Source organism: Molossus molossus, unplaced genomic scaffold, assembly GCF_014108415.1.
Source record: "Molossus molossus isolate mMolMol1 unplaced genomic scaffold, mMolMol1.p scaffold_m16_p_3, whole genome shotgun sequence".
Taxonomy (NCBI): Eukaryota; Metazoa; Chordata; class Mammalia; order Chiroptera; family Molossidae; genus Molossus; species Molossus molossus.
Window position 1 is genome coordinate 86,799,281 of NW_023425366.1, and position 16,560 is coordinate 86,815,840.

The window sequence follows — 16,560 nt, forward strand, 5'->3', positions numbered from 1 at the left end:
ATATAATATAAGTTACATGTAGCAAAGTCTGGCTGAGATATGTATAATGTTACTGAGATAATTGTGGGTATATTTTTACTTTCTTACACAAACTTTGTAGCACCCAAAAGTCTTTAGAAAAGCCTAACATATACATACAAGTGATTCTTATGGAAATTAAAATCTTCATTCATTAAATGACTTAAGCATTTCTAGTTATTCTTTAGTTCTCAGATTCTATTTAAAAACGTATTTTTTTCTAAAAATAATTTTGAGCTTGGATTTTACACTAATTTAACCAGGCCTTTACATCTAATTTATTTGAGGTAATAAGATTACATTGTAATAAATATTCTTCTGGAGTAAATAAAGTATTATTAAAGCAATATTGGGAGACTGCTTCTGGAATGATGGTGTGAGGAGTCCCTTTGACAGTTTCCCCAGTGAAATAATCATAACTGGTAAAAATTATGTAAGAAAAAGAAAGTTTAAAGTTTCTGGGAATTGTCCTAAGGGAATTAGCAAATGAAATATCTACTCAAGATCTATATCTTGGTAAGAACAGTGGGGATCTGTGGCATTTGAGCACAGGTCTGCCTCCTCTCCTGGTTCAGCATGATAGAAGCTTCGCTGCAGGCATTGCAGCCAGGAACCAGGGTCCCTCTGCCCTCAGCTCCCAGCGCAGGCCATGCCATCTTCCCAGGAGGAGTGGTCACTCGTTTTTGTCATTCCCCCACCAGCTTATGATGCAGAAGCTCCACTCCAGGTAAGAGTGGCTAAGAGTTATGGAGCTGTCTTCCTGTGACCCCCCCCTCCCACACACACCACTTTGTAGGGTGCAAACTCTGTTCCACCCAAGGCAGACTGGGAATACTGGGGCCTTGGTCTCTCTTGCCCCAGCTTGTTCCTAGAGTGGGGGTTTCCTGCTGAGAGAGGCAACCTGAAAGACCAGAAGTTACTGCCCTTGTCCAGCACCCTTCTTGTAAAGTGAGGATGTACCTTGGAGAACAGTGGGCCACTGTCTGTGCCCTCATCTCTGCTGCAGTGGCGCAGAGTTTTTGCCCAGTGGGCCAGGCGGGCTGAAATAATGAGAGCTCTGAAGCTGTTCTCCAGGAAACGGACTCATTTTGGAAGAGTTTTTGAAAGTTCAGAAGTAAGGGTGCTTCTAAAAATGAGGTTGCTTTAGTGATGAACAATCAAGAAGAGGCTGGTAGCTCCATGAAAACAGTAAGTTAAACTAGCCCAAGTTGAAGTTTACTAGCGAGAACCACAGAATTAGACACCTAAGTATGAACCTCATGTGTTCATAATACATCTCTAAGATTTGCTTCAAAGACCAACTACTAACTACCCATATAATTGGATCATACCTTGGAGCAATTTATGTCCCAAGGCATTGTTTAAAATAATAGAGCAATCATCTGGTAGTTGGTGGAGCCCATCGGCTGGGTGTGATGCCAAAGAGGCAGACAGTTTAACACCTTAGGGAGAGACTGTCACCAGAGCCCTGCTAAAACCACTGTCATTCCAGGGTGCACTGTCATCCCAGGTGCAGTGTGCCCGAGGTGCACCCCCTGAGGCTGCACACTGTGGGAGAAATGCGCTTCACTAAAATAGTTTAGCCAAGTCATTAGGTAAATTAACAAGTTAATAACAACAAGCCCTGAAGGGAAGGGTGATTAGTATCCAGAGCTACTATATTATATTATCTAAAATGTCCAGTTAGCAGCAGAAAATTATGACATGAAAGAAACAGGAGAATGTGACCCATAGATAAGAAAAACAAACAGAACTCTCAACAGAAATTGCCTATGAGAGAATTTAATAATAAACAGAGACTTCAGAGCAGCTCTTATATGTTCAAAGAACTAAAGAAAGCCTTGTTAAAAAAGTAAAGGAAAAGTATAATGACAGTGATTCACTAAGTAGGGAAAATCAATAAACAGAAAATATAAAGGAGAACCAAAGAAGTTTGGGAGCTCAGACTATAGTGACTGCAATGAAGAATGTACTAGAGGGGCTCAGCAGTAGACTTGACTTGGCAAAAGAAAGAATCAAAAGGTTGAAGATCTGTCTGTTCCATCTATTCATATTTCATCTATGAACATCTGTCTAAAGAACAGAGAAAAAGTGAAGGAAAAAAAAATGAAGAGCCTCAGAGAAACATGGAAAACCATCAAGAAATGGGAGGACCAGAGTGAGAGGAGAGAGGAAGGCAGAAAAAATAATTGAAAGAATAGTGACTTTAATGAAAAACATTATTCAATATATCTAAGAAATTCAGTCAACTCCAAATAGGCTATAAATGCAAAGATATCCATACTCAGTAAAGTGCCTTTAAAGATTAAATCAGTTTAGCTGTGAATTGTTTGTCTGATATTTATAGCTATCATCATCTTTTGCATTTGGAAAAGTCTTTACCTTTTTCTCCTTTGTGGCCTAGACAATGGATTTGGTTATGTAATTCCTTTCATTAAACAGGGAAATCATAATGTAGATGAAGCTAGCTGTTATGAAATTTTAAATGTCATTATCTCCTGAACATAAAATAGTAAAAAAACTTGTTATCCGACTTGTAGATTTTATTATATTAAAACATGGCTGCTTGTTAGATACCAGTTTGGGTAGAGAGAAGAACAGTTACTTTGTTAGTGTTTAACATAATGTTTTTTGATTTCAGGAAGCTATAGCCGTACCTAATAGAGGTCCTGATGCTGTACTTACAGACACCACCTCACTTAATCAGGTAAGACTGTATTTTTGAAAAGTGATAGATCCACCTGACTGCTGACACTTTTTAATTTATAACTCTTGACACCTTATAATTTTATGAGTCCAAGAGTAGTGCCTGTGTCCTTCAACATAATAATAATAATGATAATAATCAAAAGATAATATAAAATGGCTTTTCATTAGTCTATTCAAAAAGCATCAAGCTTTGTTGGTGATGGAGTGCTTGCCCTAGGGAGACTGTCATGTTTAGTAGTGAAGAATTTCATGAGAGCCTTAGAGAGCAGGATAGAAAGAATAAAAAGGCATTTTAGTCACTGTTTCCTCTTTTGGGAGAGAAAGCTGAGCTTCAGTGCTTGGAATCAGATTATATTATGCTAACTTTAGCAGACAGACAAAATAAAGCTTCTTATAAGGGGTAAGGTGATTTAATCTCTTTTGTTTGACATGAATAATTTGTTCTCTGATGGTGGATATAAAATGACCTATCAGTTAATAAATTCTGTGAGCATGTAAAGATTTATTTAAGAAACAAGAGGTAGCCCTGGCCGTTTGGCTCAGTTGACTGCAGTGCTGTTCCGTACATGAAAAGGTGGCGGGTTTGATTCCCAGTCAGGGCACATACCCAGGCTGCATTAGATCCCAGGTTGGAGCGCATTCAGGAGGCAACCGATCGATGCTTCTCTCTTTGCGTCGATGTTTCCCACCCCCTCTTCATCCTCCCTCTCTAAAAAAAAATCAATAAAAAGGCATATCCTCAAGTGAGGATTAAAAAAGAAGAAAAGAAACACAAGGTAGTCATAATGATGAGAAAAAAACTGTATTTGAGAAACTTAAAGATTATTCTCTAAAGTGTCTAGGAGACTAACCATGGAGACAGAATACACAAAGCTCTGAAGTTATGCTGTAAACGAGCGTGTAGTAACAACTAATTATTTATAAAGTTCACTACATGTTGATTCTGTTTTGATATGAGAATTTCTTCAGGATTCATGTTTGTTGGCAAATAGAAATAGAATTTTATGAGCCAGAAATAATTAAGGTGTGTGTGTGTGTGTGTGTGTGTAATTGGATGATGGAGAGAATAATACTTTAGTCGTCAGATTAGTTTTTGCTTTTAAATGTTTTTCCAATCCCTGTTTCTTAACAGTTTCTTAAGAATGCACCTATATTTATGTTCAAGAAAAGCTTCATAATGAAATTAATTTTTTAGAGCATTAAAGAACAGTAAAGGCTTCATGGTTTCGTGGTGCAGAAAAACAGCCAATGCTCAATTCTTGTGTGACTGAAATAATAAAATGTATTTGCTGTAGATAAGAAAAACTGAATAGTTTCCAAGGCTAGAATGTCTACACACAATAGTTGAGAAACTTTTCTTCTTTTACTTTTTCAGACAATTGTAACTTTGTTAGCTTTTAGCAGAGTTGACTACTTGGCTGCGTGGCAAATACTAAGTTAACAGATGCTTTTTTTTTTTTTTTTTTTTTATAAATAATGAACTCTTATCATTTGACAGATATTCCTGACCATTTTGTATCTTGTGGTCATTAGAGAATATGATGAAAGCTACATACTGTTTCTTCAAAAAACATTTTGCATAAAAGTTTGCATAAATTCCAGAGGATTTGTGGTTTTTTTAAACTGGAGCTGTGCTGTAGGAGATACAAATCAAGTAGAAGAAATGTGACCTATTGTCAAGGAGCTGAAAGGACACTCAAGACATAGATGTCTGAATAAGTAGGCCACCTATTCTAAGCAACGATTGAGTAAATACAAGGCCCTGAATTGTAGAGTAAGTGCTGTGGGCATTCAGAGAAGGGATGCTCATTAGGGAATGCAATACAGAGGGTTTGGTAGGAAAGATGGGGCTTAGCTGAACTAAAATGGTATATAGATATTCTCTCTTTCAGATATATAGGGCTTGCAGTGTGGCCAGGAAGGGGACAAGAAGTAATGATAGCAAACTAAGAGAACATGATGTGTACAAGAAGAATTAGAGTATTTACATTGGAGGTGACTGTGGATGGGCATATATTTAAGGAGAAGTGGAAATAAGAAGATTATGCCATTATAGAATAAACTTTGTGCTAGGTATTTAAACAAATAGTGTAACTTTGCAATCAGTAAAGAAACTGGCAGCCATTTTTTTTAGCTCTACTAATGTCACTTCTGAGATACTGTATTATGTTTAAGAGAATCTCTTCATTTTCATGCTGGTCTGTGATTACAAATGTACTCTATAGGTTTTTATAATAAATAGAAAATTCATCTCCAGTCATCTAGACAGAACAAAAAATAGATATGAAATGTTAGGACTTGCATTTGAGAAAATGTAAACAAATATCTGTAGCTTTCCCAGATACTTGTACTACTTATTCTAACAATTAAGATTTTGTTATCATCATTATTAAATAAAGTTATTATTGTTGTTATACTTTAATGTTATATCAATATTATTATGTTTATACTATACATTAAAATTAAATTCTTTTTTCTTCTTAGAGAGTGGAAGGGAGGCGGGGGAGGGAAGAGAGAGAGAGAGAGAGAGAGAAAGAGCGAGAAACATCAGTGTGAGAATGACACATTGATTGGTTGCTTCCTGCTTGTGCTCTGAATTGAACCTGCAACCCAGGTGTGTGCCCTTGACTGGGAATTGAACCCACAGCCCTTCTGTGTGCAGGCCAACGCTCTAACCACTAAACTACACTGGCCAGGGCTAAAATAAAATTCTTTATTAAATTATTGTATTTATTATAAATACTACCTTTTTTTGGTTTGTTTTGTTTTGAAACAATGATTCATTATTTTTCACAACTCTGTGGGTTGACTGGGTGGTCCTTCTGCTGCGGTGTTTGCTGTCCCCTATGTAGCTCTTTTCAGATAGTGGCAGGGCAGGGCCAGAAGGTCCATGATGGCTTTTTTCACAAGTCTGGGGTCTTGGTGCTGACTGTTGGCTGGGCGTCTCTAATCTTTTCCACATGGTGTCTCATCTTCCAGGGACTTGCTGTATGCCCACCAAGGTGACCTCTATTTAGATTTCTGGAGCTCTTTTCTGTGTAGCTTCTTCTTCTTCAGTACATACACATTCCAGCTGCACAGTCTCCAGAACTCTATAATCTTTTTTTTCTTTCTTTTTAAAACATTTTATTTATTTATTTTTATTACATTATTTCTCGTTTTTCCCCATTGACACCCTTCTCCTAGTCCCCCCCTTTATCTTTTGAACTCAGTGGGACTGTTCTGCTGTGTTGGCTTTCCTTTCCTGTCTGCAGTCATCAGGCAGAGCTGTGGTAATGGTAGAGTTCATCCCTTTTGTTTCTCTGATATCAGGAATCATAATCCTGCACTGCCTACTGTGCAGAGTCTAGGAACAGAATCTTCCTTCCCCCTTAAAACAGTTTTGTTGTTGTTTACAGTGGAAGAAGAAGTCCATTCCAGGAACTCCATCATGGCCAGAAATCGAAGTCCTATTCCTTTTTATATACCCTTCGTGCTTACTTTTCTCATTTATTACTATCTGGGTCCCCCCTCCCCCCGGTTTTATTACTTTCTACTTGTCCTTTGCTTTCTACTTGTTTTATATATAACAGTTAAAGAGCCTATTTTATTTTATATTTTGTCCCCTTTACAGTTTCCATATTTTTGGATGCATTAATTTTACTCTTTCAGAACATTTAACATGTACATATTCTTCCCTATCTTTGTTTTAGTCTTAGATTTGCAATTGAATATATTAATTCTTTTGCCAAAGGTTCCCCCATTATCTCCTGGTTGGATGAAGCTTCTCCTATGGTAGATTTTCCCCAGAAGGGCTCATATGTAGTATTCCTTTGGTTCCTGTGTATTCAGAACTGTTTTCCTGTACCTTAGATTCTTGAAGGGCAGCTTGGCTGGACATGAAATCTTCAGGTTATTTTTAATGGTGCTCCATTGTTGCCTTGTTTTATTTGTTGCTTTTGAGGAGTCTGATGTCACTCTGATGACCTTTCTCAAAGTTATGGATCTTTATCCTTGAGGCCGACCTAATAATTTTGCTAGGATAGGCCTCAGTGTTACTAATGCCAGGTCAGCTTTCCTATGTAGCTGGTGGGCCTTATGTATATTCAGATTTTCTTTTATTTTTAAGGATTATGATTTTATTTTATTAAAATTTTTAAAAAATTTTTTATTGTTTTTTTTTTTTTTTTTTTAGAGGGGGTAAGGGAGAGAGAGATAGAAAATTGGTGTGAGAGACACACATTGATCAGCTGCCTCCTGCACACCCCCCACCCGGGATTGAGGCTGCAGCCCGGGCGTATGCCCTGACCAGGAATTGAACCGGGACCTCTCAGTCCCTGGGAAGATGCTCAGTCCACTGATCGAGCCATACCGGCTAGGCAAGGATTATGATTTTAAATATTAGTTCTCATTCACTGTTTTGTTTTGTTTTTCTTCACGTGCTCCAATTATATGTAAACCGGGTCTTTTTCTGTCTTTCAACCATTGTCCATTTTAAGTTCTTGCTTGCTTTTCATTCTCTTGGTTTTTTTCCTCCCTTTTTTCTGTGCCTCTCTCTTAGTAAATTTGTATTCGAATATCTTTATCTTTGGGTACCTTATAATTTAGTCTTTATTTCTTATATGATTTTAATTTTTTCCTTACATTTCTTTTAAATTTAATCTTTTACCTTATTTTATAATGTTTGTTGTCCATTTATATGCTTAGTTTTTGAATTTCAGGTTCAACATGTTTGTTCCATATCCTAAAATTCTTGAGTGTTATATTATAGTTTTCTTCTGTTTGCTATTTGTTTTGGGGAACTTCCATTTATTTTATTATTACTATTATTTTTTTATCCTCACCGGAGGACATTTTTCCATTCTTTGTTCAGATAGAGCAGGAGGGAGAGAGAGGTAGAGAGGGAGAGAAACATCGACGTGAAAGGGACACATTGAGTGGTTGCCACCCACACGACCCAACCAGGGCCAGGGACAAACTGCAACCGAGGTATATGCCCTTAGCAGGAACCAAACCTGGGTCTCTCTGGACCGCAGGCTGACGCTCTAACCACTGAGCCAAACCGGCCAGGGCCATTTATTTTATTTTTATTTTTTTTATCCTCACCCGAGGACATTTTTTCATTTTTTGTTCAGATAGAGTAGGAGGGAGAGAGCGGAAGAGAGAGAGAGAGAAACATCGACATGAAAGGGACACATCGAGTGGCTGCCACCCACACAATCCAACCAGGGCCAGGGACAAACCACAGCTGTGGTACATGCCCATAGCGGAACTGAACCCTGGTCTCTCTGGACCACAGGCCAGTGCTCTAACCGCTGAGCCAAACTGGCCAGGGCCTGGGCCATTTATTTTAATGCTTTAGTTTATTTCCTCTTTTCATCTTATAGTAGCTTTGTATAGATAAAGATTATTTACCTATACATGTGCTTTGTGGGTAAGTTTGATAGTTTGGGATGGTTTATATGGTTTATAAGATTTCCTCTTCAAGGAATTCAAGATTGCCTTCTGTCAGTGTAACTAAGTGCATTTTCTTGAGAGTGAATTTTGGATTGGGGCATTGTGGGGAGGTGTTTAATTAATACAAAAATTTTTTTAGTTTTCATCTTTCAGGATCATAAATTTTCTTTTTTGCTTCTTTCTTCCTTCATTAGTCTTCAAAGGGGATGTCTTTGTTTTATTCTCTTCTTTCCCAGAAGTACCGCCTTTCTGGAACTGCCATTTGGAAGCTTGTGTACTTTTTATTCATTTCTCTATAGACAGTGCTGTAATCTTCCAGGACTCTTCTCAGTGCTTTTGTCCGTCGGGGGAACTTTCTAGAAATGATTTTTTCCTTTTCCTCCTCTCTCTTCCATGCACTGCTGTTGTACTCCCTCCCGGCCCCCGCCACTCTCTGCAGTAGCTGTGGGGGGCACTGAGAAGGTAGCTCTGCTGGAAATGGGTGCTTATTTTTCTGTTTACAGGAATTAGACGTTTTAGTGTTCTCTGTCTTCTAGTTATGTTGTAAGCTTGGGATCTGTGTAGTTTTATTTGTTCTTGTTGATCCATATGCATTTTTAAAAGATGTGAGGATTTGGGAAGTACTAATTTCTGAACGTTTTTATTTAGCATTTGGTTTAACCTAATAGTACCATTTTAAAAAATAAGAACTAATGTGCTCATGTATAGAAAATCCTCCCACTCAAATTTAATATACAAGTAAGACAATATGTAGCTATTTTTCTTAGGTTTCCTCTGTGTGTTTGTGTGTGAATTTTAGTGACTTTTATATCTAGACAGAAATGAAACAAAAGAAGCTTTTAGGTTTCATTCTAAAATATAGAGTTCCTTCAAAATAATCAGAAAATAAACCTTGACAGTATTCCTTATTATTTGCAGAATAGTTATTTTGCATTATTGAATTTAGTAAAACATCTAATCAGCAGACCTGATTCATTTTTCATGATGGATCTTTTTTGTCTTTAGTTACTCTGCCATCTCCAGGAAGCTATACTATCATTGAAATAATATGAAATTTCTTATATTCCTTTAATATTTCTTTAAAAGAGTTCTTTTTTTTTATTTTTATTTTTTTATCCTCACCCAAGGACATTTTCCCATTTTTTTGTTCAGGTAGAGTGGGAGGGAGAGGGAGGAACAGAGAGAGAGAGAGAAACATCGATGTGAAAGGAACACATTGAGTGGCTGCCACCCACACAACCGACCAGGGCCGGGGACAAACTGCAACTGAGGTGCGCGCCCTTAGCGGGAACCGAACCCAGGTCTCTCAGGACCGCAGGTCGACGCTCTAACCACTGAGCCAAACTGGCCAGGGCTAAAAGAGTTCTTTTTATTTATAGGAATGACATTTGTGGATTAAGAATACTGTCACTAATCTTAAAAACTTGGTTGTTTTATGCTGTTGCTAAAATTTTTAAAAATAATAGCTCACATTTATTGAGATATTGATATTGATCAAGGGGAATGCTTTGTAAGAGGTTTATTAACTTCTCAGTTTTTTCAATTAGAAAATTGAGGTTTAAGATGATAAAGAAATGTATCCATTAATGGCAGAGCTGGATCTGAATCCGCATCAGTCTGGTGTCAAAGCCCCATGATCTATCATGTATATTTTCTTTCATTTGTATGCAACATGATAATGTATATTTGCCTAGCATTTCATTGTTTGTAAAGGGCTTTTAAAAAATTATCATTTATGTGTTAGTAGAATTTTGGGTTTTATGTTCTTTGTAGTTTTTAAAATTTTTACTTCATGTAATTTGAAGCTTTCTTATTGGATGAATAAATAGTTTTGGTTGTAATATTCTGTTGATTAATTGACCTTTTCTCATTATTAAATGATCTTTTAAAAAAATAAAAATAGCTCAGCAGTGTGGCTCACTGGTTGAGTATCGGCCCATGCACCAAGAGGTTGCTGGTTCGATTCCCGGTCAAGGCACATGCCCAGTGAGGGGCATGCAGGAGGTGGCCAGCTGATGTTCTCTCTCATTGATGTTTCTAGCTCTCCCTCCTTCTCTCTCTAAAAATCAATAATAAAAAAAAATTATTATGTAATATTCCATCTTCTTATACAGAATCTTACTAGTCACCACTATTCAATAATTGTTTATTGGATTTAGTTATTTTTTGAAGACATTTAATGGGAAAAAAATATTGAGTCATTGAAAATGGGAATAATTTTCATAAATATCAAAAGGGGGTAATGAGGAAGGGAAAGAGCTTATTAAAAAATTGTAGAGCCCTGGTGGTTTGGCTCAGCAGTTTGAGTGTTGGCCTGTGGTCCAGAGAGACCCAGGTTTGATTCCTGCTAAGGGCTTGCACTTCGTTTGCAGTTTGTCCCCGGCCCTGGTTGGGTCATGCAGGTGGCTACCACTCAGTGTGTCCCTGTCACATCGATGTTTCTCTCTCTCTCTCTTCCTCTCTCTCCCTCCCACTCTATCTGAATAAAAAATGGAAAAGTGTTCTCGGGTGATGATAAAAAAAAAAAGTGTACAGCCCCAGCTGGGTGGCTCAGTTGGTTGGACCATCATCCCATACACCAAAAAGGTTGCAGGTTCAGTTCCTGGCCAGGGGACATACCTAGGTTGCGGATTTGATCCCTGATTGGGTGTACACCGATTGATATTTATGTCTTACATTGATGTTTCCCTCTTTCTCTCTCTCCTCTTTTCCTCTCTAAAATCAGTAAACATATCCTCTGGTGAGGATTTATAAAAAAAATTATAGAAAGCATATTAAAAGGAAATGACATTTTCCTAATATTATTTTCTATAAATAAAATGTGTTAAAAAATAATCAATAATCAAGGATAACAAAAAAACAAAAAAACAAAAAAAATTAAGAAAGTCAGGCCCTGGCCAGTTTGGCTCAGCGGTTAGAGCGTTGGCCCGTGAACCAGAGAGCCCCGGGTTTAGTTCCCACAAAGGGCAAGTACCTCGGTTGCAGTTTGTCCCCGGCCCCCGTTGGGCTTGTGTGCGTGGTGACCAGTTAGTGTGTCTCTCTCACATCGATGTTTCTCTCTCTCTCTCTTCCTCCCCCTCTCCCTCCTGCTTTATCTGAAGATAAATGCAAAAATGTCCTTGGGTGAGGATACAAAAAAAAAAGTCAGTCAGGTGTGCTGACATGCCCAGTCTTTACCCAATAGTTTTATAGTCCTGGAAAACCTAACATAGCAATTGATGAGAAAGGGAAGAAGTCTTGAGGCACATCTAAAGAAGTCAAGTTAATATACAGATACATTAAATGCTTAGCTGTTTTGTGAATTTCTTCCCTTTAGTAGTAAAAAGTACTCTCTAGTTTGAATAATGCCCAGTTTCAATGCTAGTAAGTATGGTGAGTTTTTTCTTATTGTATTTATATCTTTCTGCTAATCCTGCTTTGCCTAAGTAAAGAAGTGATGTGAAAATCTGGACTAAGCAGAAATTTAATCTTAATGGCAAGGTATCAGTGTTTTTTCTTGCAGGATGAGCTGTCGCTCAGGATTTAGTGTAGAGTGTACAAGGAGACGGAAAGTTTTTGTGAAGTTTTTGCTTTTATGTCTGTTTGTCTAGATTGTGTTACAAGCTTCAGTTTAAAACACTCCATTCTGGCATAAATTTTGCTTGGTTAGAAGAGGCTATAAACATTTACCTTATCTTCATTGTGGTTTTTTTTTTTTAATCCTCACCCAAGGATACTTTTCCATTCATCTTCAGATAGAGTGGAAGGAAGGGAGGGAGGGAGGGAGAGAGAAAGAGAAACAGAGAAACATTGATGTGAGAGAGCCACATTGACTGGTTGCCTCCCACATGACCCGGAGCAGGGTTGGGGAAGAACCGCAACCAAGATGTATGCCCTTGACCAGAACCAAACCTGAGACTCTTTGGTCTGAGGGCAGACCCTCTAATCGCTGAGCCAAACCAGTCAGGGCTCTTTGTTGTGTTCTAATGAGAGTAGTTTGATGATTTCTTTCTTTTTGTTGTTAATTAATTTATTTTTGTTACAGATGTTTCTCCCTTTTGCCCCCTTGACACCCTCCTCCCGATCCTGCCCCGCCCCCCTCTCCCCCAGCACTGCTATCTGTGTCCATTGGTTACTCATACATGCATATAAATTCTTTGGTTTATCTCTTCCCTCCCCTCCTCCCCTGCCCCCCTCTTCTGAGGTTTGTCAGTCTGTGCCCTACTACTGAGTTTCTTGGTCTGTTTTGTTCATTATATTCCACAAATAAGTGAGATCATGTGATATTTGTCTTTCTCTGATTGACTTATTTCATTTAGCATAATATTCTCCAGGTTCCTCAAAGGATAAGAGATCTTACCTTCTTAGAGCTGCATAGTATTCCATTGTGTATAAGTACCACAGCTTTTTTTATTTACTCTTCTATTCATGGACACTTGGGCTGTTTCTGGATCTTAGAAATTGTAAATAGTGCTGCTATGAACATAGGGGTACATATACTCTTTCTCATTGGTATTTCAGGCTTCTTAGGGTGTTTCTAGAAGTGGGATCACTGGGTCAAATGGCAGTTCCATTTTTAATTTGTTGGGTTAATTTCTGGGTTCTTTGTTCTGTTCCATTGATCTATATGCCTGTTCTTGTGCCAATACCAGGCTGTTTTGATTACCATGGCTTTGCTGATATCTGGTATTGTGATCCCTCCTAACTTTGTTCTTCTTTTTCAAGATGGCTGTGGCTATTTGGGGTCTTTTTTGTTTCATATAGACTTGTGGAGTATTTGTTCTAGTTGTAGTGAAATATGTCATTGGTATTTTAATGGGGATTGCACTGATCTAAAGATTGCTTTGGGTAGTATGGACATTTTAATGATACTAATTCTTCCAATCCATGAACAAGGTATATGCTTCTGTTTCTTTATATCTTCTCTTTCTTTTTTCAATGTCCTGTAGTTTTCTGAGAACAGGTCCTTTACTTCTTCAGTTAAGTTTATTCCTAGGTATCTTAGATTTTTTGCAGCAATGGTAAATGAGATTGCTTTTTTAGTTTCTCTTTCTCTAAGTTCATTATTGGTGTATAAGAATGCTGTTGACATCTTGTTAATTTTGTATCCTGCTACTTTTCCAAATTCATTCATTAAGTCTAGTAAATGTTGATGACGTCTTCAGGGTTTTCTATGTACAATATGTCATCTGCGAATAAAGACAGTTTTACTTCCTTCATTCCAATTTGGATCCCTTTTATTTTTCTTTCTTGTCTAATTGCTGTGGCTAAGACTTCCAGTACTATGTTAAATAAGAGTGGCGAGAGTGGGCATCCCTATCTTGTTCCTGTCCTTAAGGGAAATGCTTTTAATTTTTGCCTATTGAGTATGATGTGAGCTGTAGGTTTTTCATATATGGCCTTTATTATGTCGAGATATGAACCCTCTATTCCCAGATTGCTGAGCGTTTTTATCAGAAATGGGTGCTGGATTTTGTCAAATTCTTTTTCAGCATCTATTGATATTATCATGTTTTCTTTTCTTTCATTTTGTTTATGTGGTGTATCACATTTATTGATTTGCAAATATTGTACCAGCCTTGCATCCCTAGCATGAATTCCACTTGGTTGTGGTGAATAATTTTTTTAATGTGTTGCTGGATCTGATTTGCTAATATTTTGTTCAGGATTTTGGCATCTATGTTCATCAGGGATATTGGCCTATAGTTTTCTTTCTTTGTAGTGTCTTTATCTGGTTTTGGAATTAGAATTATGCTGGCCTCATAAAATGAGTTTGGAAATCTTCCTTCTTCTTGAATTTTTTGGAATAGTTTGAGGAGAATGGGTATTAGATCTTCTTTGAATGTTCAGTAAAGCTGTCCAGGCCTGGGCTTTTGTTTTCTGGGAGTTTCTTGATTACATCTTCAATTTCCTTAGTTGTTATTGGTCTGTTCAAGTTTTCTCTCTTCCCGGTGCAGTTATGGGAGACTGTGTTCCTAGAAATTTGTCCATTTTGCCTAGATTGTCCAATTTGTTGGTGAGTAATTGTTCATGGTATTTTTAAGTGATCCTTTGTATTTCTGTGGTGTCAGTTGTTACTTCTCCTCTTTTGGGTCAGATTTTGTTTATTTGAGTCCTCTCTTTTTGTTTCTTGGTGAATCTGGAAAACGGTCCATCAATATTTTTATCTTTTCAAAGAACCAGCTTTTGGTTCCATTGATCTTTTGAACTGTTTTTTGTTTTTAGTTTCTATGTCATTTATTTCTGACCTTTACTATTTCTTTTCTTCTTCTTTCTCTGGGTTTTTATTTTTGTTTACTTTACTATCTAGATCTTCAAGTTGTAGGCTTAGAAAGTCAATTAGAAATTTTTCTTGTTTCTTGAGGTAAGCCTGTAGTGTTATAAACTTCCCTCTCAGGACTGCTGTTGCTGCATCCCATAGATTTTGTGTTGTTGTGTGTTCATTTTCATTGGTTTTCATGACATTTTTAATTTCTTCCTTGATCTCCTAGATAACTCATTCATTGTTTAATAACATGTTATTTAGCCTCCATTTGTTTGAATGTTTTTGTGTGTTTTTATTGTAATTGATTTCTAGTTTCATGCCATTGTGATATGAAAAGATGCTTGATATGATTTCAGTTTTCTTGAACTTGTAGAGACTAAGTTTGTGTCCTAACATGTGGTCTATCTTTGAGAATGTCCTATGTGTACTTGAGAAGAATATGAATTCTGCAGTTTTGGAGTGTAATCCTCTGTAGATATCTATTAAACCCATTTGATCTAGTGAATCATTTAGAGTCTCTGTTTTCTTGTTAATTTTTTTTCTAGAGGATCTATCCAATGATGTCATTGGGGTGTTGAAGTCCCCTGCTATGATTGTATTGCTGTCGATTTCTCTTTTGAAGTCCTCCAGAAGTTTTTAAATGTATTTTGGTGCTCCCATGTTGGCTGCATATATGTTTACCAAGGTTATATTCTTCTACTGGATAGATCCTTTTAATATTCTGTATAGTGGCCTTCTTTGTCTCTAGTTATTATCTTCATTTTGAAGTCTATTTTATCAGATATGAGTGTTGCTACCCCAGCCTTTTTTTCTTTCATTTACTTGAAAAATGTTTTTCCATCCCTTCACTTTCAACCTACGTGAGTCTTTTGTTGTACGGTGGATCTCTTGTAAACAATGTATGTATGAGTCATGCTTTCTTATCCATTCAGCTACTCCGTGTTTTTTTGATGGGAGCATTTAATCCACTTACATTTAAGGTTATTATTGATACGTACTTATTTATTGCCACTGTTTTCATTATGGTTATATTTCTCTTCCTATTTCTTCTGCTCATTACAACAGTCTTTTTAACATTTCTTGCAGTGCTGGTTTGGGGCTAATATATTTCCTTAGCCTTTTTTTGTCTGGAAAGCTCTTTATTTGACCTTCTATTTTAAATGATAGCTTTGCTGGATAGTCTTGGATTTAGGTCCTTGATTACTTCACACCATTCCCTTCTGGCCTATACTGTTTCTGTTGAGAAGTTAGCTGATAGCCTTTTGGGAGTTTCTCTGTTAATAACCTGTTCTTTATCTCTTGCTGCTTTTAGGATTCTCTCTTTGTCTTTTATTTTGGCATTTTAATTATTATGTGTCTTGATGTGGGCCTCTTTGGGTTCTTTTTACTTGGGGCTCCCTGTGCTTTTTGAGCTTATATGCCTTTTTCCTTCACCAAGCTAGGGAACTTTTCTGTCATTATTTCTTCAAATATAATCTCTAATGCCAGCTCATTTTTTTCTTCTGGCACTTCTGTGATGCGGATGTTGTTAAATTTCATATTGTCCCACAGTTTTCTTAGGTTGTCTTCCTGTTTTTTAATTGTCTTTTCTCTTTGGTGTTCTCATTAGATGATTTTTTTCTACCCTGTTTTCTAATTCACTGATCTGGGCCTCAGCTTCCTCTACTCCATTGGTTATTCCTTCCATTGTGTTTTTTATTTCTGCTATGTCATCCTTCATTTCCAATCGGTTGGTTTTCAGTGTTTCTGTATCTTTACTCAAGCTGTTGAGCTCACTCGTGATTATTACTCTGAACTGTCCTTCTGATATCTTGCTTAATTTTATGTCATTTATTTCTTCTTCAGCAGAATTATCTTGTTCTTTCATTTGGGATTTGTTTCTTTGTTTCACCATTTTGGCTGTCTCAGTGGGTTTTGGAGCCTTCCAAATTTTCTCTGTGGGTGTTGGTGTTCTACTGGTTGTGGCTCCCTCTACTGGGTTTGGATGAATGTGGGAGGACCCATGTTAAACACCACAAATGTTATTTTCCTGGGTAAATTTTCAAGCCAATTAAAGATTCAGTTATCCTCTAGCTTTTTGCCTGGAGGCTATTCGTCTCAGTTACTTGATGAGCCTGTTTTTGTAGCCCTCAGATGAATGAAAAAAAACCCTC

General features: G+C 37.2%; 1 protein-coding gene across 1 annotated transcript in view; it reads left to right on the top strand.

Moving 5' to 3' along the window:
- The window catches only part of HSD17B4 (hydroxysteroid 17-beta dehydrogenase 4), a 98,829-nt gene that overhangs the window by 60,208 nt on the left and 22,061 nt on the right, over positions 1-16,560 (top strand). The window contains exon 17 of the mRNA XM_036280921.1: positions 2,660-2,725. Coding sequence (XP_036136814.1) covers positions 2,660-2,725 — 66 coding nt within the window. The remainder of the gene's footprint in view (positions 1-2,659; positions 2,726-16,560) is intronic.